A 25,040-nucleotide genomic window follows, 5' to 3' on the forward strand; every position below is an offset into this window, starting at 1 on the left:
CCACCCTTTAAAAATGATTTATAAATTTGTTTCTAACATACAGAAAAATGTAAAAACTCACATTATTGGGCTGTACCATGTGAATTATTTTGGGATACACATGGAAATTCTGTTGAAATCAAGCTAAACATCTATCCCTTAAACACTCGTCACTTTCCTCTGGTGGAATCACAGGAAGGCAGTCCTTTCTTCCAGTTGTTTGGCTAGAAATCCTATGGTGTCATACTGGGTATGTGCAAAGGCACATCAGAACCTCCTCCTAAGTGCAAATTAGGACTTGTTGGGCTCTATTTCTTCTCTCTGGCACTCCTTAGCTTTGCTCACTCAGCATTTCCACTGAACTACCAACACCTCCTCCCTGTCTTTCCCTTCCCCTCCTATATCTTTGAGAAGTGTTGTGAACAGCCCTGGTCTTGTATTTTGGTGCTAATTCTGCTTTCCTGGGAGGGGTGGCAGATGAGGAGTGAATCACTCATACAGGTGACTTCGTGTGAAGCTTCTCCCCACCTTAACTTGTAAAAAGGCTAGAGCCCATGATTGGGCAGTGGAAGGGAAGGCAGAGCTGAAAAGTTTGGGGGAAGAAGGGAGAGAGGAGGGGGGAGATGATGATGGAGGAGGAGCTGGAAGGACAATGGAGCAGAAGTACGTGGCCTGGAGAAACTGCAAGTTATGAGGGAACTCATAGATGGGGAAGATGGTAGTGTAGCGGTAGACCTGCCCAATCTAGGCACACAGCTTGTATTCATATTAATTGAGTTGTGATTTCTTTGCCTGGGCTTTTTTGGGTTGGAGATTTACCACAACAGAGAAGTATCTTGCTATGCAGCCCGGGCTGGCCTCAAAGTCCTAATGATTCTCCTGATTCCAGCCCCCAGTGCTTGGATTACAGTGTCATTACATTTGGCTAGGATGTTGTGTTCTTTACATATTTGTATAGTAATCCTCTGTCAAAGGAATCTCAGGTAAAGATTTCCTCAAGTTCTGCAGGGGAGCCTCTGTATTGTGTAGAAGCCTTTTGATTTGATGCACACCTGCTAGTCAAATCTTGTTATTTTCTGAACTGTTAAACAGTTATTCTGAAAGAAAAAAAAATTCTAGCCAACATCTTAGAACTCTTTCCATGTGTGACCTTCAAGCAACTTCTAAACTTCAAGTCTTACGTTAAGGCCATTGATTTATTTGTATCCCTTCCTGTCTGCCCCCCACCCCGGGATGAGAAATAGGAATCTCAGTTCTATTATTATTTTTGTTTTTATGAGTACATTGTAGCTGTCTTCAGACATACCAGAAGAGGGCATTGGATCCCATTACAGATGGTTGTGAGCCACTATGTGGTTGCTGGGAGTTGAACTCAGGACCTCTGGAAGAGCAGTCAAGTGCTCTTAACTGTTGAGCCATCTCTCCAGTCCCTCACTTCTAGTTTCTCTGTGTGTGGATATCTAGTTTTATTTTTTTCCCTTTTTTATAGAGAGATTAGTAATCCATGGTGCACGTGGACTGCACTTTCATCATACATTTGTCAGAGAATGGGTTCTTAGATGGCATCTATTTCTTAGCTCAGGTAAATTGCGTTCCCCTGTCATTCTAATTTCATTTCCAGAGGTTGTATATCCAGTATTGCTGGATCACGTGGTAGCTCTAGTTTTGACTTTTCGAGGAACACCAGGTTGTTTTCCCTAACGGTTGTGGCAGTTTACACTCTCACCTGCAGTGTCGAATGTTCTCTCCTGCCCACAGTCTCACCAGCCCCCGTGTGAGAATGGCAGTTCTTTCTGGGGAAGGTGTATCTCACTGTGGTTTGCTTTACATCATCCCAATGCCCAGTGATCCTGAATATCTGTACTGCATCCACTGGTCGTACCTGTATGTGGCTCTGTTGCCCAGCTTAGCAGAGTCCTGCATGCCCTCTGCTGTCTATGAAAGGCTATAGACTACAGAGACATTAATCTCTCAGGCCTGAGGTATCCTGTTTTGTCCTGGCTCAGCCACCAGGAGCCACCCAGAGCCCAGGTAGGGAGTTGATAATGAAGAAGGGACAATGTCAGGAAGATAATAACAGGGTTCCACTTTGACCATCAAGAGTGTCTCTAGCTGCACAACTGTTCTCCATGGAAACAGTACGCTAGAGCAAGAAGAAGGAGTGCTGACACAGGTGCTAGCCCATTCCCATCTTTTATTTCTGACTGCTTAGACTGGTTCCTGAGATTAGCTATATCTTGCCCTGCCCCTGGACCCATGGCTCCTTCCTCCAACTGGAATGTCTGAAATTTGAGACACTGTAAGTCAGTGGTCCAATAGAAAGCCATATCCAGGTCCCGCCTCTTCCTTGCCTAAGACATTATCAGGAAGCTCAGACTAGCAAGGCCCAGGTTGGTCTGCTCTGGACACCAGCACTATGCCTATGACACTGGGTTACTGGGACATCCGTGGGGTAAGTGAGAACGCTTCTGCTGGGTGGGCCAGGGGTGGGGTGGGGAGTAGCTAGGGACTGATTTCCGGGAGATAGATTAAGTTCAGAAGTTGTTGGAAAGCTTTGTCTATCAGGGGAAGTTCAAACATGGGGGAACTTTTGCTTATGTGGTGTGCGTGTGTGAGCTTGTGGGGAGACAATTAAGTGTAAGATGTAGGCTACCAAGAATCAGCAGAGTCAGACTGTCAGGGTTTTGCAATCTGTGACTTGTCATATGTCATCTTTCCAGCTGGCTCATGCCATCCGCCTGCTCCTGGAATACACAGACACAAGCTATGAGGACAAGAAATACACCATGGGGGACGGTGATTACACCCTGTTTCTCAGGCCCCTGCTCCCCTGCTAACTGGTGCTTAGAGACACTGCTCTGACCCCCTGTTGCTCAGCTCTACAGAGCTCCTGGAGTTGGATATAGAAACTGTCTCTTCCAGATACTGTTTTGAATTTGGAGGGCTGGGTTCCCTTTTCAAATAATTGGCTTATTCAAACCTTTTGAAAATCTTAGTGATATACAGTCCACAGACCTCAGAAGCATTCTCTACTCTTGGGTGAGGTTGCAGATCTTCTTGGGGGTGTTCTCATACCTGACTCCTTGGAAGAATCCCTAGAGAAGGAAGCTGTGATACTGGTGTGATTTCTTTTCACATCCTCTTGTCCACCACAGCTCCTGACTATGACCGAAGCCAGTGGCTGAGTGAGAAGTTCAAGCTGGGCCTGGACTTTCCCAATGTAGGTGGAGGGGTAGGGGAGGTTTGGGGAAGACACACTGTTCTCACCTCATCTCCTGGCCTGGCTGAGGGGTTGGGGATCAGTGTTTCTGCTCTCCTGCTCCATCCCTGCTGGCTGCACAGTGTTTCTGTGATGGGCTGTGTCCCAGCTCTCCCATTCCGTGCACACTGTGGCCATGGAGGGCTTCCCATGGCAGGCAAACTGAGTGCCAGGCCCTGTGTCTTCTCTTACCCAGAGAAAAGATTCAGGTACCCCATATCCCATCTGACCATCCCTGCTTGTCCATCCAGCTGCCTTATTTGATTGATGGATCACACAAGATCACCCAGAGCAATGCCATCCTGCGCTACCTTGCCCGAAAGCACAACCTGTGTGAGTGGGGATGACTGCAGGGTAGGGGATGGTAGTCATTTTCTAGGCTTATCTGGAGTGGGCTGCTGAGGGTGAGTCTGGGCTGTGTGTGCTGCAGGTGGAGAGACAGAGGAGGAGAGGATTCGTGTGGACATTTTGGAGAACCAGGCTATGGACACCCGCATACAGTTGGCCATGGTTTGCTACAGCCCTGACTTTGTGAGTTGGAGCTGGCCCTGCACTCTTGCCCTTGCATCTGCTCTGGCCCTGTTTGCCACCAGAGCCTCTCAGTGCTGCTCCTGGCACAGTGTTTGAAATTGCCAACAGAGTAACCTCAAAGCTCAGTTTGCCAAATGAAAACTTCCAGTCATTGGCCTAAGGTCCAGTCCAGACTCTCCACAGTGACACTTTAGTCCCTGATAGGACAGACAGAGTTCTATCCCTCCAGGTCTAAGTGCTGGTTCTGTCCTGAGCCATGTCTTTCTGTTGCCCTGGAGTCTTGCCATGTCTGCAGATTGCACACTCATGGGAAGAAGACACTGGGGATAGGGGACACTCTCCTCCCAAATGGCTTCCCAGAGCTGTGTCCTTGACACCCACAGAGATAAGCATATGTCCCCAATAGGCAACTCAGTCAGCCAAAGGCCTTTGATCCTGCCCCTGTTTCCTTTTGTCCTCTCAAATTCACCCCATCTCTTTGGAACCTGTACTGAAGTCCTCACCGCACTAGTAGGTAGAGCATGGCCTGTTTCCTGGATGATTTCAGTTGTTTGCTTCTGCCTCATGTGAGGTCAGAATTCAGAGCCATGTGCTCAAAGCTGTCTTATGCACAGTGGTCCTGACAATGGTGGTAGAGACCAGGAGACAGGGCTGTATCCTGTTGGCCTGTCTAATCATGGTGTTGTTCTAACTAAATGCTTGGATATCAACCCTGACTGAAACTCATGTAGGTGACTTCTCCTCTGCTTGCTGGGGCCTGCACAGCCCTGTGAGGCCAGCCTCTGCCAGGGGGCCTGTGTCTGAAGGTGGTGACAGTTGTTTTCTGCTTCAGGAGAAAAAGAAGCCAGAGTACTTAGAGGGTCTCCCTGAGAAGATGAAGCTCTACTCTGAGTTTCTGGGCAAGAGGCCATGGTTCGCAGGGAACAAGGTAAAGGCTGGGGGTGGGAAGGAGGAGTTGCCATCCTTCCCAGGTGTCAGATTCCAGAGCGCTCACCCTTGGCTTCCTGCAGGTCACCTATGTGGATTTCCTTGTTTATGATGTCCTTGATCAACACCGAATGTTTGAGCCCAAGTGCCTAGATGCCTTCCCAAACCTGAAGGACTTCATGGGTCGCTTTGAGGTAATGCCCTGATCCCGCTTCCTCTTGGATGCCCTACTTCCCTTCCCCGTTTCCAGACTGCCTTTCTACTCCTTCACATGAAAACGAAAATGATTAGCTTTTGTTAAGCATGGAACTGTGTTCAGTTCTTTCATCTCTTGGGTGAAATTTCCCATCACACCCTGCATTTTGTGTGAAGTTATCAGCTCCATTGGATCGTGTTGGAAGCTGATTGTGAAGACTGTCAGCTTTTCAGGGAACCAGTACCACTGGAAGGGGTTGTGGTTTTCTCCTGTGTGCTTCTAGTGACCAAAAAACAAAGGCAGTAGATCCATCTGATGCCAAAGGAGAAAAGTCATAAGTTGTCATGGAGCCTGAATTTTCCAGCCCTGAAGCCTATAGAAATCCAGGACATGGCCAGAGTGTGTAGGGTATACTATTCAGGATTGATATACAGTACCAAGATGCTATATCCATATGGCCTGTAGAATTCTTTGCTTAGTCAGGTCCCTAACTGGGGAAGCACTGGGACCCAGGACTACAGCTAGTGCTGCGTAGACAGGTCACTGCTGCTGGAGGATTTTATCTTCAATTGTTCAATATTTAGGCATCCTGTTCCTTTCCTTTTATTTTCCTCCTCAGCAACATCTTGATGTTTGTCTGTAAAATCATTATAGTGGGATTTCACTGCCATCTTCATCCATCTTTTCTAGTGTTGCTTCTATGAGGCACAGTTCTGAGCTCAGTAGTGCATGGAAGCATGCATCCCTGTTCAGGCATGCAGAGTGGCAGGCATGCCTGACTATAGTGCACGTGTGATAGTCACAAACCCTACTTTATTAGAGATTTGGGGGATCAAGGCCATAGTCCAATGGGAATCTTAGCACAGGATCTTCTTTTCTGTCCTTGCTGCACAGGTGATGTGTTTTTCTTAGTTTTCATTGGCCTGCCTTCTGCTCCAGGCTTCTCGGCTCTGGAGATTGTGTGAGAACTGTTGAACAGTGCAGTGGGAGAGTGTGGGAGGCTGCAGTCCAAGGCCAGCCAAGCCTCGCCTCCTGGGTACAGGCCGCCCTGGAACTTTGAATTCATAACAGCTTATCTGGGCACTGTAGTGGAAAGATAGCACACAGCACAATGCCATTCTGTAGAATGTTCTTTAGCAGGGCCGAGAGAAATGAGATGGACACACTAAGTGTGCATTCAGATGCCAGTGTTCTGAGTTTAGATTTTTCTGCATCAGGAGAATGGCCAAGGCCATGTCATTGTCTCCGTGCTGGCTCACCTATCTCTAGCGTCATTCAGTCAGGATTTACTGAGGTACTGGGAGAGATCTTTGCTGTCTTCCATAGTACACTGGCATGTTACTGGTCCCTTTGATCTGCTTGGTCCCTCCCCAATGTGGAAACACAGGCAAGAAGGAGCTTGCTTGTAAAAAAAATAAAAAAATCGGGAGTTTGTGTAAACAGATAGCAACAAGGAATTTCTTGCTTGGTGAGTGAACCAAGGGAGTAGGCACGGATGCAGACTCTTGCAGTTCCCGCTGGCTGAGCCTGTGTGTCAGGCTTCCTCCTGATGAATGCAGAGAGCACAGCGCTGTTCTGCAGGATTCTCTGGAGTGCTCCCTCTCCCTCACACCTGCAGACGGACACACAGCTGAACGCAGTGCCAGTTTTCCATCGTCACAGGAAATTAAAGCATTCCCTTACCAGAGCTGGGCACCTGAGCAGCCTGGGCTGTGTTGGGGTTCTTAGAGTGAAACCTGGGCACCCACGGGAGCCCCAGTTCCTCAATTCTTGCTTTCTCCTCCTCCCCACAGGGCCTGAAGAAGATATCTGACTACATGAAGAGCAGCCGCTTCCTCTCCAAGCCAATCTTTGCAAAGATGGCCTTTTGGAACCCAAAGTAGGATTACAAAAAGCCCAGACCTGGGGGAATACTCATGAGTGCTCTGCTGGGCCTCGCTCTCACCACGTGCAGCTTTCTCCTCCTTTCCATTCCCTATTCCTCCATTTTCTCTTCCCAGCCCTTCCCTCAGCCAAGCCTCTGGGTCCTTGGGCTCTCCATTTCTTTATTAGTCTCCTCCTATCCCTTGTCTCTGCCCTGCATCCAGCCCTTCCCTCAGTGATGGTTGGAGGAATGTACTAGACCGGAGAATCCCCAGCCTGGCCTGAGAGATTAGATCTGTCTGTGTGCTGCCTTGGTCCTCAGAGTAAGCAGCTAAGCCCCATTTGATTCTCAATAAAGTGTGAACCACGTTTGTTCAGTGTATTATTTTGCTGTCTGTGACACTCAGGGCTGATGGTGTTGACTTGGTTGGGTGGTGTCTATTTTGTTGCTTGTAGGAGGAGCTAGAGGTAGAGATGTAGGGACTCTGGGCTATTTAAAGTCCTTGATGTCCCTGCTCCATGTCCCCTTGTTCCTCAATCTGGGATTCCCATGGGAGAGATCTCCTTTATTTCTAATTTGTTCTGAGGAGTGCAGTACCACAGTTGTCCATGTGTAGCCAACTTGCGTTATGCTTCAGAGTGATCTTGTGCTGATGGGAAGGGGCCGAGCATGCAGGCCCTGGGTGAGCATGTTCTGCACTCCTCATCAGTGTCCTTCCAGGAAGGAGCATCCCACATCAGTGTTCTCAGCTTCCACTGTCTGCAACTCAAGCAGAACTTAATTGAGGGAATCTCCTCTCTCTCTCTCTCTCTCTCCACTTTTTTCATTGTTCTTTAAAAAATATTTATTATCATTTTATGTGTATTTGTGTATGACCACCACAGGGGTTACTAGTGCCTGCAGATGCCAGAAGAGAGCATCAAATTCCTGGAGCTAGAATTACAGATGGCCCTGTGGGTGCTGGGAACAGAATGGCTCTAAGAGCAGTGTACTCTTCACCTCTGATCCATGTCCAGCCTCTGGTTGCTGGTGTTTTTGATCCAGGATCTCATGTCTCCAATACTAGCTGGGTCCTCACTCACTATGGGCCTAAGATGGCCCTTGATCCCACAATCCTCCTTCTTCTACCTCCCAACTACTGGCATTACAGGTGTGTACCACAGTGCCAGCTTTGGATTATTCATCTTGAATATGCATGGCAGGGCTTGGCAAATGCTCTATAATTGGAAAATTTTGAATTTGAGTGCATTATCTCCAGAGATATTTTGGTCCCTCCATACAACCAGCAGTCTCTGAGCTAAGCAGATTCATGAAGAAGCTGCAGCTGCCTTGGAAGAGCATGATCAGGGATGGGCGGGCCTGGCTTGCTGGGCCCCAGTGCCACAGTGTATGGTCACAGATGCTGTGGACATTTTGCATCAAGTTGTTCATGAAGGACTTGGACACATTGCAGAAGTACCTACTGAGCATGCTCCTACGCCAGGGCTCGGTCATAGTGTCTGACCTTTGTCAGGTGGTGCCTGCAACCTACCTGTACCAGGTAGCACATCTGGATGAGAGCCCTGACAGGTGTTTTCTTCATGCCCCCTGCCTGCTGCTGCCTACTGCAGCTAAGGAACAGGCAGGCTTGCTGAAATAAATGAGGAACTAAAAGCTAAAGGTCATAAGATAAAAAAAATTCATAGAAGTGAAATGTTCGTGAAACTGGTAAGTTCACATTATTTTAGTCAGTGTTTGTTAAATTTTAACTAGAAGACAAAGACAAAAAGCTGGAAAGGATGCAGTGAAGTCAGGAGTGGCACTCTGATAACGTTGAGTAGAGAGAATAAAATTACCAAACTACACCAAAGTAGACATGAACCTAGAACCAAGGTTGGCAAACGGCCCACATAAGGGCCCAGTATTTAGGCTTTGTGGGCCATATTCACTCCACTTTTGGCAAATGGAACTCTGGGTTATGATCTCTATGCAAACCAAATCTGAATCATTCTCTATGTAAAGGGGAAGCTGTGGCAAACGAAGAGAATTTGAAATGAAAACAAGTTTTAGAGCATTGTGGCAAAACTAGGAAATTCAAGCCAGAGGTAACAGAGCTGTAAGGCAAGGCCTTCGAACTTAGCCCAAAAGGTCAATGACTTGATGTGGCTGGAATCCATTAGAAGTCCTCACACTTTAGAATGTTTGTAGCATTGGCACTGGACCCCCCTCAGTTTGGCTGCAGCCACCTGCTGTTTCTACATAGCCATGGCTAACACTCCCCAAACCTTTTCTCTATTCACATTTCAAATGTTATCCCCTTTCCTGGTTTCCCCTCTGAAAACCCCCTTTTTCCTCCTCCCTCCCCTGCTCACCAATCCATCCACTCCCTCTTCCTGGTCTTGGCATTCCCCTACACTGGGGTATCGCGCCCTCACAAGACCAAGGGCCTCTCCTCCCTTTAATAACTGACAAGGCCATCCTCTGCTACATATGCAGCTGGAGCCATGGGTCCCTCCATATGTGCTCTTTGGTTGGTGGTTTAGTCCTTGGGAGCTCTGGAGTTACTGGTTAGTTCATATTGTTGTTCCTCCTATGGGGCTGCAAACCCCTTCAGCTCCTTGGGGCCTCCATTAGGGACCCTGTACTCCATCCAATGTATTTGTCAGGCACTGGTAGAGCCTCTCAGGAGAAAGCTATTTCAGGCTTCTGTTAGCAAGCACTTGTTGGCATCCACAATAGTGTCTGGGTTTGGATGGATCCCCAGGTGGGGCAGTGTCTGGATGATCATTCCTTCAGTCTCTGCTCCACACTTTGTTTCTGTATCCCCTCCCATGGGTACTCTGTTCCCCCTTCTAAGAATGACCGAAGTATCCACACTGTGGTCTTCCTTCTTCTTGAGTGCTCCTCACTCCTATTGTGTTAGAGGAGAAGGAACAGACCCCATTCTGCAAAACAGTTCAATTTCCTTACAGAACTTCCATGGGGAGCATCCAGGAGGCCGAGTGGTTTTGTTCCATGGCATCATCTGGGTATAGAAGTTCTTTCTGACTGTGGCCCTGCTGCCTCATAGGATGCTGTGTCATAAGCATTGAGAACTGAAGACAGAGAGACAGAGACAGACACAGACACAGATAGACACACACATAGAGACAGAGAGACAGACACACAGAGAGGCAGACAGACAGACATGCAGGAGAGCCCAAGCTAAGGAAGCAAGTTCCCATTATGCTGCTCAAGCAGGGACCATTCATCGTGTGCAGAAACTCAGTATGTGGCATAGTTAGGCACACACTCACCTAGATGAATGCCATCCTGTGTTATATCACCCACAAACATCATGTCTCTGTGTTTCTGTGTGAAAGTAGCCTAGGGTAAAAGTTGGGGGATAGTGTCCACCCTCATGAACTTGCTTTGATGAAGTACTATGTGTCACTCTGTGTGGTGTTCATGAGCAGAAAAGAAGACACATTTTGGACATTCTGAAACCAACTAGAGCCACCTGCACCCAGGTGGCCAGAATCTGTTCTTCAGCCTTTCTGAATTATCTAGTGCTTTGAACTGGGATGAACCAGATTGGATCAGGGTCAGGACTCTTGGGTTCCTGTGAACCCAGGTCCTGTTTCCCGTTTGAACTCCTTGCAGCCACTTACAATCCAGGCCACTCCTCATGTTGGTATCACTGACCTTGCAAACCCCTGTATCAAGTGAGCACTGTTATCAGGGCCCACATATCTCAACACAGTGTCTGTCCTTCCCAGAGTGGACCTTCAGCTCCCAGAGAGTAAAGTCCTGTCCTGAACTCTCTCTACCTCTGGCCTCAGCCCCAGCCAAGGGCTCCGGTCTAACTGATTCATGCTGCCTGTGCATTTCTGGGTTAGACAGGCTCAATCAGCAAGAGCCAGAACTCCAAGATGGACTGTCATGGAACCCTGGATTCTGAATTCTACATAGTGTTTCTGAACTCTGTGTGATTTCTGGTTCAATCAAGTCAAACAGTTTTCTGAAACATTATTAACCTTGCAGTCTTTGCAGGCTGGCCTCAAACTCAGAGCTCCATTTGCCTCTGCCTCCCAGGTGCTGGGATTAAAGCCGTGAGCCACCACTGCCCCGCCTCCTTCCTTCCCCTGTGTCTCAGTTACCCCTTGGCTTTATAGAAATCTCCTCAGATGCTTGTTTCATTCTTCTGTAATTCTATTGGGCAAAGCTCTTAATCTAGGAGCAATTTCAGTGTCTTGCCTCTTCAGCCTGTCTGTTGTGGGATACAGTCAGTGTACACACAGGGCCAGTGGGTTGTTGATGCTGTTCTTGTTCTTTCTCCAGAGTTTAAAATGACATGACATTAATTTTTAAAGACTTCTAAATGTATGTGTCTGTGTTCTTCTGGGTGAGGGCATACACACACCCTTTCGGGTGCTCTCAGTGGCCAGATCCCCTGGAACAAGGGTTACAGGTGGTTAAGAGCCATCTCATGTGGGTGGGTGTTGAGAACCAAACTCTGGCCCTCTGCAAGAGCAGCAAGTGTCTTTACTGCTGGACCAGCTTTCCTGCCGTATTTTTGTGACTGGGCCTCAGGATCACTATGAACTCCCATGATCTTGTTGAAGGAGATCAGAGAAAAGCAGCAAGTCACATCACAGTAGCCGCAGACTCTTCAGCTAAGACTTTAAAACTCAGAGGGTGTGTGTGTGTGTGTGTGGGGGGGTCTAGACAGATAAACTACACGTTCTGAAAAATAGCAAATGAGTTCTGGCATTACAGATGTGCACCACTACGGCAGGCTGACAGTACTGTGTTCCTATCTGGTTTCCCATCATATCTGTAGACATCAGCTTCACCTGAAGTCCAGCCAATGCTGTTGTGTTAAAGCTTCTACCAGTGCTAACTCATTAACTTGAAGCTTATATCATAACCCTATCATAACCCAAGCCCGGGTTCAGGAAGGTGGCTGTTCATCCTGCCCAGCTGGGACCTTCAGAGCCTCGCCAGGACACCCTCTCTGCCAGGGGCCTTCAGAGCCTCAGCAGGACACCCTCTTTGCCAGAAAGCTTGTGCACAAGGGGGATGGCAGCTGGTTCTGGCTTCAGGAGAAAGAGAAGTGTGTGGAGGACCCCTCTGAACACTGATGATGTTACAGATACTGAGGGGTGGCCATTGCTCTCCAGGCATGAGGTATAAGGAAGAGAACTGCTCTTGCTACCCTATCTTCCCTGAAAAGATGAGCTGAAATCCCTCTGGATCCATGAACCAAAATAGCTCTCATGTGCTCAGTGATGTGGTTAATCGGATAAAGGCACTTGCTTCCAAGCCTGATGACTTAAGGTCAGTACCTGTGTCTTAGTCAGGATTTCTATTCCTGCACAAACATCATGACCAAGAAGCAAGTTGGGGAGGAAAGGGTTTATTCGGCTTACACTTCCATACTGCTGTTGATCACCAAAGGAAGTTAGGACTGGAACTCAAACAGGTCAGGGAGCAGGAGCTGATGCAGAGGCCATGGAGGGATGTTCTTTACTGGCTTGCCTCCCTTGGCTTGCTCAGCCTGCTCTCTTATAGAAACCAAGACTACCAGTCCAGAGATGGCACCACCCACAAGGGGCCTTTCCCCCTTGATCACTAATTGAGAAAATGCCTTACAGTTGGATCTCATGGAGGCATTTCCTCAACTGAAGCTCCTTTCTCTGTGATGACTCCAGCTGTGTTCAGTTGACACAAAACTAGCCAGTACACCTGGGACTCCTGCAAGTTACTCTCTGATTGTCACAAGTGTTCTCCTAGTCCCCCTACAAACAAACAAACAAACAACAAACAAACAAACAAACAAAAAACAGGTACAGTCATGCAACATATCTTTAAAAACCCTCCCTTTTAACATGTTGTCTATATCAGGTATTTTTCTCACAATCATGTCACTAATAAATGTCCACAGACGCAGATGAGCATCAGAGAACCCTATCTAATCAGAGCCCCCACTAAGAAGCACTGACTTCCCAGGCTGTGGTTGTGCTGGGTGTCCTTTCTCAAGGAGTCCACCTTGAACATCTTGTGGTGTGGCAGTTTCATGTTACCCATCATTTCCTGTTAGAGATGGATCTGAGCTCTCCTTCAATGGCTTTCAATACAGGCCTGGCCCCAGAGTAATAGTGTTCAGAGTTGGGGTGATGGGAACATGAATCTAAGACCATCAATGCTGTGATGTCGTTGTGGATTAATCAAAGCCTATTGAGAGGTGGTGGAAACCCAGGGGTGGGCTACTAGGAGGAAGTAGATGTTGGGGTGGCCATGGCTGGGTACATCACAACCTGTCCCTTTCATCTCTTGGCTTCCTCACACCCTGTGGTGAGCAGCTTTTCTCCAGCACTCATCCTTGCAGTAAATGTTCTTCCCATCGTGGAGCCGGGAGATCATGGACCGAAAGCTCTGAGGCCATGGGGAAAAATAAATATGTCCTCATTTGGATTGATTTCCTCTCCTGCTTTGTCTAAGTAACAGACACCTGGCTATCATGTACTTTCCCCTGTAGCACATGGATTCTCTGTAAAATGGGACAGATTCTCATTTTCACACCTGTTTTAGTCAGGGTTTCTATTCCTGCACAAACATCATGACCAAGAAGCAAGTTGGGGAGGAAAGGGTTTATTCAGCTTACACTTCCACATTGTTGTTCATCACCAAAGGAAGTCAGGACAGCAACTCAAGCAGGTCAGGAAGCAGGAGCAGATGCAGAGGCTGTGGCTTGCTTCCCCTGGCTTGCTCAGCTTGCTTTCTTATAGAACCCAAGACTACCAGCCCAGGGATGGCACCACCCATAATGGGCTGGGCTCTCCCCCATTGTTTGCTAATTGAGAAAATGCCTTACTGCTGGATCTCATGAAGGCATTTCCTCAAGGGAGGCTCTTTTTCTATTATAACTCCAGCTTGTGTCAAGTTAACACACAAAACCAGCCAGTACAATACCACTATTGATGAGGCATGGTGTCAGGTACATTGAGATAGATAGATGTGTCCTCATCCTGAGGGTAGGAAAGAGAGAGACAGAGAGACAGGGAGATGGAGACAGACAGAGACAAGACAGACTTAGAAAGACTCCAATGTGTACGTGGTACCTCCTGGGTTCTGGGAAGTCAGACCCTCTTGTTATAGATAAACATGGGTCACTAATTAATTTTTAACATTCACACAACCTACTTTATTAGATATCTTGGAGTTGGAGATGTTATGGAAATATTCAGTCTGGAATCTAGTTTTTCTGCCTTATACCCATCAAGGTACACACTTTCTCAGCTAGTTCTCATCAGTGCTGGTTCTGGTCCAGGCTAATGGCCTTAGGGATTGTGCATGGCTGTGAGGAGAGAGGGAGGAGAGGGGCAGGAGGGACCATTCAGGATTGTACTTGAGGCTGGGTGCACCTAGATTTTGGAGGACAGAAAGTCGTGGGTATCTTTGAACTCTTTAAACTCTGTGACACTTACCGTTCTAGTAGAAGGTCCAGCATGGTCCCTTATCAGACCTGGAGATGAGGTCAGCTTTGGCTCAGTGAGAATGACCTTAGGCACCACATTGGGGAGCTTGGACTCTCTTGATTACAAGCCTGATGAGGCTTTCTTCCTGGACCCCCTCCCCCAAGTGTCCTACTTCATCCTGTCTTTGGTAGGTCTGTGGGTAAGATTTCTTCTATGTTGTGCTGACCTGTTGGACTCCTTTGTCTTGCCAGAAATTTAGGTTGTGTGCAAACCTAGGCTAGAAGGAGCTCAGCTTTGAGCCAGAAACATGTTGATGAAAACAGAGAAAAATAGAGTGTCTCCTGCAAGATCTTCCAGCCTCTGCCTTCTGAGAGCTGACGTTAGGAGAGCTCCTTTATGCTTGGTTTATGGGGTGCTGGGTTGGAACTCAGAGGTTTGTGCGTGCCAGGTCAGCACTCTCTCAACTGAGTCCCATCCCTCTTACCTCTGTGTTTGGTTTTGTATTTGTCTGGTTGGAGTATCAATGTTCTATCAATGCTTTATCAGTGTTGTAGATGCTCTGTGATAGTTACAGGTTTTCGTGAGTCTTAGAGAAAGTCTGAATGTTTTTCTTCTTAGTATTTTTTTTTTAGACAAAGCGTTTTACATTAAACTTGGCTGTTTTTCTCCCATCTTGAAATGCTAATGTGTTTAAATAAAGCTTTTTCTATTTCCCTCCCTCGTTCTCTTTTCTCAGTTACTCTCTCCTTCCCTCCCTCCCTCCTTCCTCCCTTCTCTTTTCTTTCCTCCCTTGGTTCCTGTCTCTTACTGTGTGTCTCTCTAGCTTATTTTCTGTCTTGATGTTTGTACAACTTGCACATAGGATGTCATCCACTCTCCACAGATGCTTAACTACATCTGCATCCTCATGGCAGGTGAGGCACGATCACTCATATCTCATGTGCCAGAGAATGTGCTGTTCTCACAGCATGCTGGAAGGTGTTCAGACCTCATAGAAGGTTACGGCAGTTGTTGAAATTGCCTCTGATATAATGAAGCAAGGGCGTTTCTTCAGCTTTGATCTGTCTTTTATCACTTCCTGGATCCCTCACCTCAAAGGCCTTAGAGAAGCCTGCCTACCTTTCCTGCCTGCTCTTTATTCATTTCAGCATTAATTTATGAGTTTACTCATAAGTTACTTTTGCGTATGATGTACGCTGATGTGCACAACTGTTCTGGAAAATTTTCTTCCCTCAAAGAAGCTGTGTTGATGACCAGCTGCATGCACAGTGGCAGGATGTCTTTTATATTAAACAGATTTTTATAGATATAAGTCTGATAACTAGTAGTGGGGATACCTGGATAGCTGAGGAATAGGGGCACGCTGTACTTTTGTAAACTGGAATCTGCAGATATGCCTGGTCCATGGCTTGTTTGCTCTGAGTTAATTTGTAAGCCCAAGTGATGTCTAGAGGGTGCAGGGCTGATGCAGGCAGATTCTTATTAGACTTGGCATTAAAAAAAAAAAAAAAGAGCTTGAAATCTAATGTCCGAAGAACGAATGAAAATACAAGGCATGAGGCTTTTACTTGGGGTCTCTTCCATGCCACATGGTTACTTCCCCAAAGCTACTATTTAACTCTATAAAAACCCACTGGGTGCAGACAAGATATGAAAACAGTTTTTGTTCCCTAGGGAATCAACCCATCATCATCGCACATTGCCTGTTTTCCAATGAAAGCAGAACCTGAAGACTCAGTTCCCATCTCTGCTCACTGGTGACAGGCAGCACAGACTCCCTTATTCTGGTTGCACTTTGTCTGTCCATCAATTAGACAGCATTATCTGGGACTAAAGGGGTGTGCTAAGGGTGTGTATATATTCCAGCAGGAGTAACCATGTTGCTGGATTAAAATTCCTCTTCAACTATGTACCATCTCTATTTCCTGAGTTTCTCTAGACAGTCAACATGTGAGAGACTTTCAGAGAGTCTCCATGGGGCAGAGAACACTTGGTTGGCACTTACTTCTGTGATGTTTTAAAAAACAAAACAAAACCCAGAAGCCATTATTTATAGAATTCTGTGGTTTTGCATGGACCATGTTGAATGTCACCCATTGGCAAGGAATTATGGAATCCATCTCAGATGTCACTCTACAGGTTATAAGCCAAATTTCCTCCAGCACATTTAGATTTTTTCCCTGTACAGTGTCCTTTTAAGACACTAGGGCTGGCTGCACTGTGAACTTGTGACAGTGCACAGAGACAACCAGAGGATCAGTGATCAACACTGGGATTAAGTTCTCCAGGACAGCACTGGCTGTGACTCTTAGCTTCAGATCTCTCCAAGTCCCCAGGCCCCAGGGTTCCTTGCTGCCTTTCCTTGTGGCCATTCAGGTAAATCCAAAGATTTTTCTGAGATCCTTAGGATAGCAAACAATTAAAGATCTAACTCCTAGGAGCTCAAGGAACCAGGAAATCTTGTGCATGTGTAAATAGCATGGTCTTTCTGTGGGCAAGCTTAACTCTGGGCATTGTCCTTAAGGTCTTATGTACTTTCTGAGTGTGGCCATTCAGAGAACCTGAAGTGGGCAGGTGGACGTGTCCAAACACTAAGGCAGCAGTTGCCACAGGTACTGTGAGCTCCAGTGACATGGTCTCTGTGTGCATGCATCCTCACCGAGACTTGCAGAGCATGTGGTTTCTCTAATGTTCTAGGATGAGATGGCCTCTGCTTGTCCCCTGCACCCTCACTGCACAGCTCCTATGTGGGTGACATGATATGTTGCTTTCATACCCCGTAAAGGTATGAAATCATCTAGTAAAGGATGATTTAATCCCAAAATGTACGTTCTGCAGAGCAACAGCCTTGCCCTTTGACTTGTAAATTCATTTTAGTCTCCTCTTCTGTCATTTGTTTCTCGTTATATCTGATAAGTTTTTATAAACAAGGTGATGTTATCCTCTTGGTTTTGAAAGATTCTTTTGCCTCCAAGGAAGAAAGTTGACAGGTAGGACAGTGTTCTTGGTAGGACACTGTCCTGGTGAAGGTTAGATGACAGGGCATATATTTCAGGGTAACTTAAAGGTCATTTGAGTAACCCTGTCATATACAAACATATGTCCGGGGTTTGGGCCAGGTCTAGCATCTAGGGATGTGGACAGCTGAGGGTCTAGCTTTGGGCTTGTTGTGTCCTGTGCAAAATGTGTACACAGGATCCCGTGTGTACAGCATCCTGTTGTCCCTTGAAAGCAAGCCTCTTAGGGCACATGCTCTCCCCCTCTATGGCACACACCAGCTGTGCGTTCTTTGCTCCCTTGCACAGTGCAACCCATGGGAAGTTCTGCCAGCCAGGTACCCCGCACTGTGATGGTGTCTTAGATCTCTTGTGCCCTAGGTATCTGGTTCTTGGATTTAGCTTACAAACATGGCCAAAAATAGTGACTGGCTTATTTGGTCACTAGCTTGATGAGCAACTGATGAAGTTTCCGAATTTCCTAAAGGAAGACACTGGGAGTACTTGCTTTCTGATTGTTCCTGTTCTGGAATCCTTCCTACCTCATGGACTGTCCTATGATTCTAGGTGAATAATAAGGCTGTGGTGGGTAATAGAGCTTGGCAGCTGTCAATGCTAAATTAAACTTTTGCCTGAGGGGCACCCTACTTTATCTTCTGTTGAGATCTGGGACTCTCTCCCAGAGATTTCCACAGTATAGGGGTGAAAACCTAAGTTCTGCTAGGAATGGAAAACTGCATTTTCAAGTTTGGGGGCACCATTAGGGGGCGGTGACAGGAAGCACTAAAGAGGCTGGGAGGAGGGGTCCTTCATGTGAACCTGCTCAGAATCCAACGCCTGAAGGTGCATAGGATCCTACTTCTCCCTCAGGGTTTCGGGTTCAAAGTCTCTGAGGACAATTGAAGGGAAAGGCAGTGCCTGAGTCGGGTTAGGGCATTGAGGGCGGGACCGATTACAAGGCCCCACCCATCTTTCCCTTAGCACCTCCTTAAAATTCCCCAGCTCAACCTACCTGTAGCTAGTCTGAGAAGACCACAGCACCAGCGCCATGCCTATGACACTGGGCTATTGGAACACCCGAGGAGTGAGAGAGGGATCCGCCTGGAGGGTGGGACTAGGACTCAGGCGGGAAGTTCAAAGCGATCCGGGCTAGCAGATGTATACTTTTCTTAGCACCCTGGAGTTCACAAACTTGGGAGGCTGCAGGTGTGAAGGGGCGGGCACCTATGAGTGCTTGTGTACACACTGCAGGGTGGCTGTGTTTGTGGAGGGTGAGAGGATTCATCTCAGAAGATGAAGTCATCCAGTAAAGGTCCTACCATTTCTAACTTGTGTGACCTTCTCTTCCAGCTGACTCACTCCATCCGCCTGCTCCTGGAATACACAGATTCAAGCTATGAGGAGAAGAGATATGTCATGGGGGATGGTAATGACACCTTCCTGGTCAGACACCTGCTTTCCTCTTACCCAGGGATGCCCGTACCCAGCCCCTAATTCCTTAGCTCTGCAGACCTCCTACAACTGGAGGAGGAAGGAGCCTGCTCCTTCCAGGAACCTTTTGAGGGTGCAGTTTGGTTTTCTATGCACTGGGAATGGCCATGTGTGGGAGCTTGCTTTTAAATCCAGCTCTAGAAAGGCAGAGAGATAGGTGGATCTCTGAGTTTGAGGGCAGCCAGGTCTATACATATAGTTTCTGGAAAGCCTTGGTTACATAATTGAGAGATCTTGCCTCAAACAACAATAATGAGACTGGAGTTCCGGGCCCACCTGTATTTATAATTGAGCTGGATTCATTTTTGGGGTCCCATTGGGCTTAGGCTCCTCTTCTTTATCACCCCTCTCCTTCATCTTGAGAATGACTTAGTGCAAGATGTTACAGTTCTCCTTCCTCAGGGTATCTTGCTCGTGACTCCTTGGGTGGGTCAGTGAGATTGGAGTGTCAGACGCAGCCACACTGATATCCTTTCTCATCCTCTTGTCCACCACAGCCCCCAACTTTGACCGAAGCCAGTGGCTGAGTGAGAAATTCAATCTTGGCCTGGATTTTCCCAATGTAAGTGTAGGGAAAGGGAGATTTGGGGAAGATGTGGTGATCTCACCTCATCTCCTGGCCTGGCTGAGGGTTTGGGATCAGTGTTTCTGCTCTCCTGCTCCATCCCTGCTGGCTGCACAGTGTTTCTGTGATGGGCTGTGTCCCAGCTCTCCCATTCAGTGCACACTGTGGCCATGGAGGGCTTCCCATGGCAGGCACACTGAGTGCCAGGCCCCGTGTCTGCTCTCACCCAGGGAAGAGATGCTGAGACCCCATATCCCATCTGACCATCCCTGCTTATCTATCCAGCTGCCTTACTTAATTGATGGGTCACACAAGGTCACCCAGAGCAATGCCATCCTCTGCTACCTTGGCCGGAAGCACAACTTGTGTGAGTGGGGCTGGCTCCAGGGTAGGGCATATCAGGCAATCTCCTTGGCTTGGCTGGGTTGGGATGCTGAGTGTTCTGTGTGTGCCGCAGGTGGAGAGACAGAGGAGGAGAGGATCCGTGTGGATACTTTGGAGAACCAGGTTATGGACAACTCGTGATAGTCTGCTGCAGTCCCAATTTTGTGAGTGGCCAGTAGGTGGAGAAGACAGGGTTTGAAGCAGGAGTTAAAGTCTTGCATTCAGATCTGTAGGATCTCCTTCAGTAAGGAGCCATGTTACTGATTCTCCAAGCTTTCTGATCTTACCAACAGAACGACCTTCCTTACCATAGTGATCTCTCACATCAACACTGAAACTATTAATACTTGTCTAAGCATCCTAGATACAGTTGAGATTCTAGAGTGAACAGTCTGATCCTAGACATTTAATGCAAAGTTAAAATCCCTGACGTGTATGTCCTGTGACCACTTCCATGTGTCATCTAAGCTAGTGTTCACACTAACAATTTTCTTCTTAAAACGCAGACTCAAAAGATGAGGTAGAGGCTGGGGAGATGGTTCCGAGGATAGAAGTCTTTGATGTGCAAGCATGGGGACTTGATTATGGATCCTCGGTATCCCACATTAAAAAAACAAACCAACCAGGGAGTACCTTGGAGCACCATGGGAAAAGAAACAGGAGGATTTCTGTGCTTGCTAGCCAATGAATCTAGCTGGTCTCTGCACTCCAGGTTCAGTGACAGACACTGTGACAAAAATGTAAGGTAGAGAGTGATTGAGAAAGACACTGGGTATCAGGCTTTAGCTTCCACAAATGCACACACAGGTAAGCACGCCTACATACATACCCCCCCCAAAAAAAAACATATTATGAAGAAAGGATGCACGGGCTTGGGAGTGGCATGCACAACGGACTCACACATGTACCCAGCACTTCCCAAGCATGCCCTCTTTGGCTCCAGTAGAAGACAGGACACCTTCTTAGTAGGCAGCTCAGGGTCAGCCAGAAGATCTTTGACCTTTCTTCTTTTCAATATTAGTGATTGCTCTCCAAATATTAGTTGCATGCCGTTCAAATATCTAAATTGTTCTTATCCATCCATTTCCCCCACCGCTGCCCCAAAGCCAGTATAACTTTGTCTTCTCCTGGGGTCTTTAGGTCCTTTGTTTCTGTGGTTCCATTGGATCTCTGGGACCATAACTAATGCATGATGATACTTAGAAAAACCTGGGTGTGACTCATAGCAGCTAAGTACCAGTGGTGACCAATCACAGTGCAGCACTCCTGTCTGTCTTCCAATCACTTCTGATAGATGAGGCCTGCTACTAAGAAAATGGTAGTGAGACTCAGTAGCCTAGTCCTTCGAGGCCAGCAGCCTCTCTGCCAGGGAGCCTATGACTAAAGGTGGTGACAGCCAGCTGTTCTCTGCCTCAGGAGAAGCAGAAGCCAGAGTTCTTGAAGACCATCCTTGAGAAAATGAAGCTCTACTCTGAGTTCCTGGGCAAGAGGCCATGGTTTGCAGGGGACAAGGTAAAGGGAGGGGTGGGGAGGAGGGTCTGCCATCCTTCCCTGGTGTCAGATTCCAGAGCGCTCACCCTTGGCTTCCTGCAGGTCACCTATGTGGACTTCCTTGCTTATGACATTCTTGACCAGTACCGTATGTTTGAGCCCAAGTGCCTGGACGCCTTCCAAAACCTGAGGGACTTCCTGGCCCGCTTCGAGGTGATGCCATGATACTGCTTCCCCTTGGGTTGTCTTCTTTCTCACTTTCTTCGGATAGGTTATCTTTCTGCCAGTGAAATGAGCCAATTCAAACCAGATTATAGCATATAAAAGCAGGTTTATCGGGAAAACACTCTCAGGTTGGTGAGTTACCTGATCTCAAGGAATGAGGCCAGGGATGTCACCATGGAAAGGGAGATAGAGCAGAAGGGGAAGAGAAAGAGAGAAAATGCATGGGAAGAGACTCTGAGAGAAGGTCAGCTCAACCCCTAGGCTGGGAAGTTCAAGGTAGAGGTCAGGGTATGCCAGGTAGGGACTGAAGGATGCTGGGAGAACCTGGAGGCCAGGTCTGCTTTGATATGTAAAATATGCACCTCAGCTGTTTTTCCCTGGTCTCAATCCCAACACCTTTCACAGTGCCTTTCTAGTTCTGAGACCAAAGGAAAAACAACTTAGTTTTTTGTTTTCGTTTTTGTTTTGTTTTTTTGTTTTTTGGAATTTTGTTTTGTTCTGGGTTTTTTTTTTTTTTGAGATTTCTGTAAATGTATCCAGCAATATTTATCACTTCAAAATCTCAAAATGTGTGTGTGTATGTGAGGGGCATGCATAATGCCACAGTCCTGGGACTAAGTCAGCAGAGGCTGTAGAAACCCAGTCTGTGAGATGCATGTGGTATTCCTCTTGGTTGCTGAAACCAGCCTGTACCGCACTACACAACAATCTTGGGTCATCTACACAAATCTGGGAATCAGATTAGTGTAGATCCAAAGGCTTTTCTACCTTCGATCTGTTGACCTTGCTTACTAATCATCAAAGATACTGAAAGAACCTAGTTGGGAAACCCCAACTCAATTCCCATTCTGTGCGCACCCAAGAATCACGAACAGACGGCCAACTTGATGTAAGAACACGAGGTAGTTTAATGAGGGAGCTCCAGGCCGACACATATCTCCCAGCAGGAAACAGAGGTGTCGACCACATGGCGGAGCCATAATGGCGGAGCTCTGGGTCGAAACATATCTCACGCAGGAGACAGTGGATTCGACCATGAGGCTTGGAAGCTAGGGGTTTTTATAGAAAAGGGGTGGGGCTGGGGGAGGAATTGGCGCGGTTTCACATGATTGGTCCATTTAAACATCAACAGACTGTCAGAAGGGCGGGAGATAGGGAGGCACCAGGCCAGTCAGGACATGTAATGACGGGCCTGCCTGGGCATGTCCTGGCCTGTTCGGCTATGTTCTCAGCCCCAGGTTTCAAAGCTCACAAACAAACAACTCTTTGGGCTATTTGACATAAATTACATGCATTACAGGTCTCAAGTTTTATTTCCTTTCAATACACTGAAACAGAGTGGCACCTTAGCCCAGCATGTGTATGGTCACTTTGCACCCTCTGGAATCGTCTGCGTATTCTTCACCTTAATGTATGGCTTATAACATGACATGCAGTCACACGGAGTGGTCCCTGTGTTAGGGGTGGAGAGAGGTACTGCCAGGGTGTGGTGAGATTATACTTGGGAATCACGGGAAGAATTGTTAACTCTGCTCTCAGGAAATTAATTAGAATCCTGTTCAGCTTTTCTTTGTGGCCTGTTCTCTTGATGTCTTTCATTGAGGATTTGCTGAGTCACTGGGCTCTGCCTGTCTTCCTGGTTTCTTTTTCTTCCTTCTCTGTTGGTAAATACAGTTTCTCAGTAGACTGTCTCACAGGGGAGAAGGGGAGGGGAGGGAAGAGGGGAGGGGGAGGGAGAGGGGGATAGAGAGAGAACAAGGGAGAAGGAGAGGGAGAGGGGAATAGAGAGAGGACAAGGAAGAGGGAGAGAGAGGAGGGTGGAAGGGGGAGAGGGGAGAATGGCAGCTTCAGAGACAAGCTGACTTCACCTCTGTCTCAATCACTACCCCTGTAAGAAGGGGCAGTTGAGGTCTCTGGACCTCGGTTGCTTTCTGATAACTGGTTATAGTATTTTCTGAGCCTGTATTGTACCTTTAGTGGGTATAAAGCACCTTCACAGGGTCTAGTCTCTCACTATAGGAAACTGAAGAGTTCTCTTGCCAGGGTTGGGAGCTTAGCAGGCTGTGCTGTGGTCCAGAGCTTGAGCCTTTGAGAAATGCAGTTCCTGACCTGGGGCTGCTCCTCTGTGTGGGCTGCAGACCTGAGCTTCTGCTGTGTCCTTCCCAACGTGCAGGGCCTCAAGAAGCTCTCTGCCTACATGAAGAGTAGCCGCTTCCTCCCAAGACCTGTGTTTACTAAGATAGCCCAGTGGGGCACTGATTAGGCCCCTGTCATACTGTCACTCAAAGGGGGGGGGGACCTGTCCATACTGTGGATCCTGCAGGCCCTGGGTGGGGATAGCACCCTGGCCTTCTGCACTGTGGCTCCCGGTTCTCTCTCCTTCCCACTCCCTTCTGCAGCTTGGTCAGCCCCATCTCCTCGTCCTCACCCCAGTCAAGCCCACGCAGCCTTCATTCTCCCCAGTTTCTTTCACATGGCCCCTTCTTCATTGGTTCCCTGACCCAACCTCACAGCCCTTTTCTGCAATCTGAGGTCTGTCCTGAACTCAGGCTCCCTAGAGTTACCCCAATGGTGAACACTATCTTAGTGCCAGCCCTCCCTAGAGATACCCTGATGGTCAACACTATCTTAGTGCCAGCCCTCCCTAGAGTTACCCTGAAGGTCAATGCCAGCCTGTTCCTGGTGGAGGAACCTCCCCAGGCCTGTCTCATCTACAATAAAGCCTGAAACACACTTGCTGTGAGTTGTGTCTTTTTCTTTTGATCGTTAGCCTTGCCAAGCATCCCAGCTGCTTCCCAGGAGTCTGAGCTCTGAGCCTGTAGTGCCAGGCTCTGAAACATCTAATGGAACCAGAAGAGCTTTGACATATCTTGGCTCTAGTCTGAGATCCTCACAGCAGAGATAAAGCTTTCTAGAGGATAGAGAGGGAATCTCACTCACTGCAGCATGCTGGGACTTGGAACTGTGAAGAGTTGTGGGTCTCACTGAGTCATGAAGCTGGTGGTGAGAGCATCCAGGAGGAGCCCAGGATGGTCTCTTCACCTTGCCCTGTTCTCGGAGAGCTGTTCAAAGATGAGTCTGTGACTATCAAACCCTAGCTTTCTGCAGACATAATGTAATTAGCTGCTATTGTATTCAGGGTTTGAATACAGCGGAATGGTTGATTGCCAAGACCTGCACGACTTTGGGACTAACCTGACTAGGGTAACTGGACATGAAGAAACACTGAAACAAGTACAGAAACAGGGATCTGTAAGCCATGTACTTTGAAGGAGATGCAGGAGTTGCCCAGAAAGTCAGTGGGTACAGCTGAACAGGAAAGCGGGTTTATTATATACCTGTGGATAAGGAGGTGTGCCAGCTAATCTCAGTAGGGATCTATAGGGGACCAGTCTTGGGTTCAGTCATCCTGGAGGAAGAAGCTGTGGTCAGTACTTTCTGCACACAGTGTCCACATCTGTCCTTGGGCCTTGTCATTCCCAAGGGTCTGAGGCATTGAGGTTCTTGATCTAGGCATGTTCATATTGACAATGTCCATTCACCCAGACTTCATCTGCTCTCCAGAGAAGTGTCAAATGGATTGCACTGAGAGCTACCCAGGTAGCTTGTAAAATGTTGTATGTTGGTGTGGCTATGGCGATAATTCCAGAAGAGTTGTACTTTGTCTCAGTAGACTGAGTATAGAAGACCAGC

The 25,040-nt window shown here is 47.6% G+C and overlaps 2 protein-coding genes across 2 annotated transcripts; both read left to right on the forward strand.

The window, feature by feature from the left end:
- Positions 1–2,296: 2,296 nt before the first annotated feature.
- Positions 2,297–7,126, forward strand: LOC110291415 (glutathione S-transferase Mu 2). Its single transcript, XM_021158556.3, has 8 exons — positions 2,297–2,431; positions 2,700–2,775; positions 3,135–3,199; positions 3,490–3,571; positions 3,669–3,769; positions 4,602–4,697; positions 4,780–4,890; positions 6,686–7,126. The coding sequence occupies exons 1-8, from the start codon at positions 2,396–2,398 to the stop codon at positions 6,773–6,775; spliced, it is 657 nt and encodes a 218-aa protein (XP_021014215.1). The 5' UTR covers positions 2,297–2,395; the 3' UTR covers positions 6,776–7,126.
- An 11,098-nt stretch (positions 7,127–18,224) lies between these two features.
- On the forward strand, positions 18,225–23,610 carry LOC110291414 (glutathione S-transferase Mu 3-like). Its single transcript, XM_021158555.1, is given in 9 exon segments — positions 18,225–18,275; positions 18,542–18,617; positions 19,180–19,244; positions 19,533–19,614; positions 19,705–19,764; positions 19,767–19,795; positions 21,048–21,143; positions 21,225–21,335; positions 23,521–23,610. Coding segments are annotated over 9 exon segments (645 nt in total). The 5' UTR covers positions 18,225–18,239.
- Positions 23,611–25,040: the final 1,430 nt, after the last annotated feature.

This window comes from Mus caroli, unplaced genomic scaffold (assembly GCF_978045245.1).
Source record: "Mus caroli unplaced genomic scaffold, Mus_caroli_1 scaffold_3, whole genome shotgun sequence".
Taxonomy (NCBI): Eukaryota; Metazoa; Chordata; class Mammalia; order Rodentia; family Muridae; genus Mus; species Mus caroli.

Bases quoted from the DNA above. Each gene is read 5' to 3' on its own strand.
- LOC110291415 (XM_021158556.3), top strand. From the start codon at position 2,396: ATGCCTATGACACTGGGTTACTGGGACATCCGTGGG. The intron at 2,432-2,699 runs GTAAGTGAGAAC...TCATCTTTCCAG, and splicing joins GTTACTGGGACATCCGTGGG to CTGGCTCATGCCATCCGCCT. The intron at 3,572-3,668 runs GTGAGTGGGGAT...TGTGTGCTGCAG, and splicing joins TGCCCGAAAGCACAACCTGT to GTGGAGAGACAGAGGAGGAG.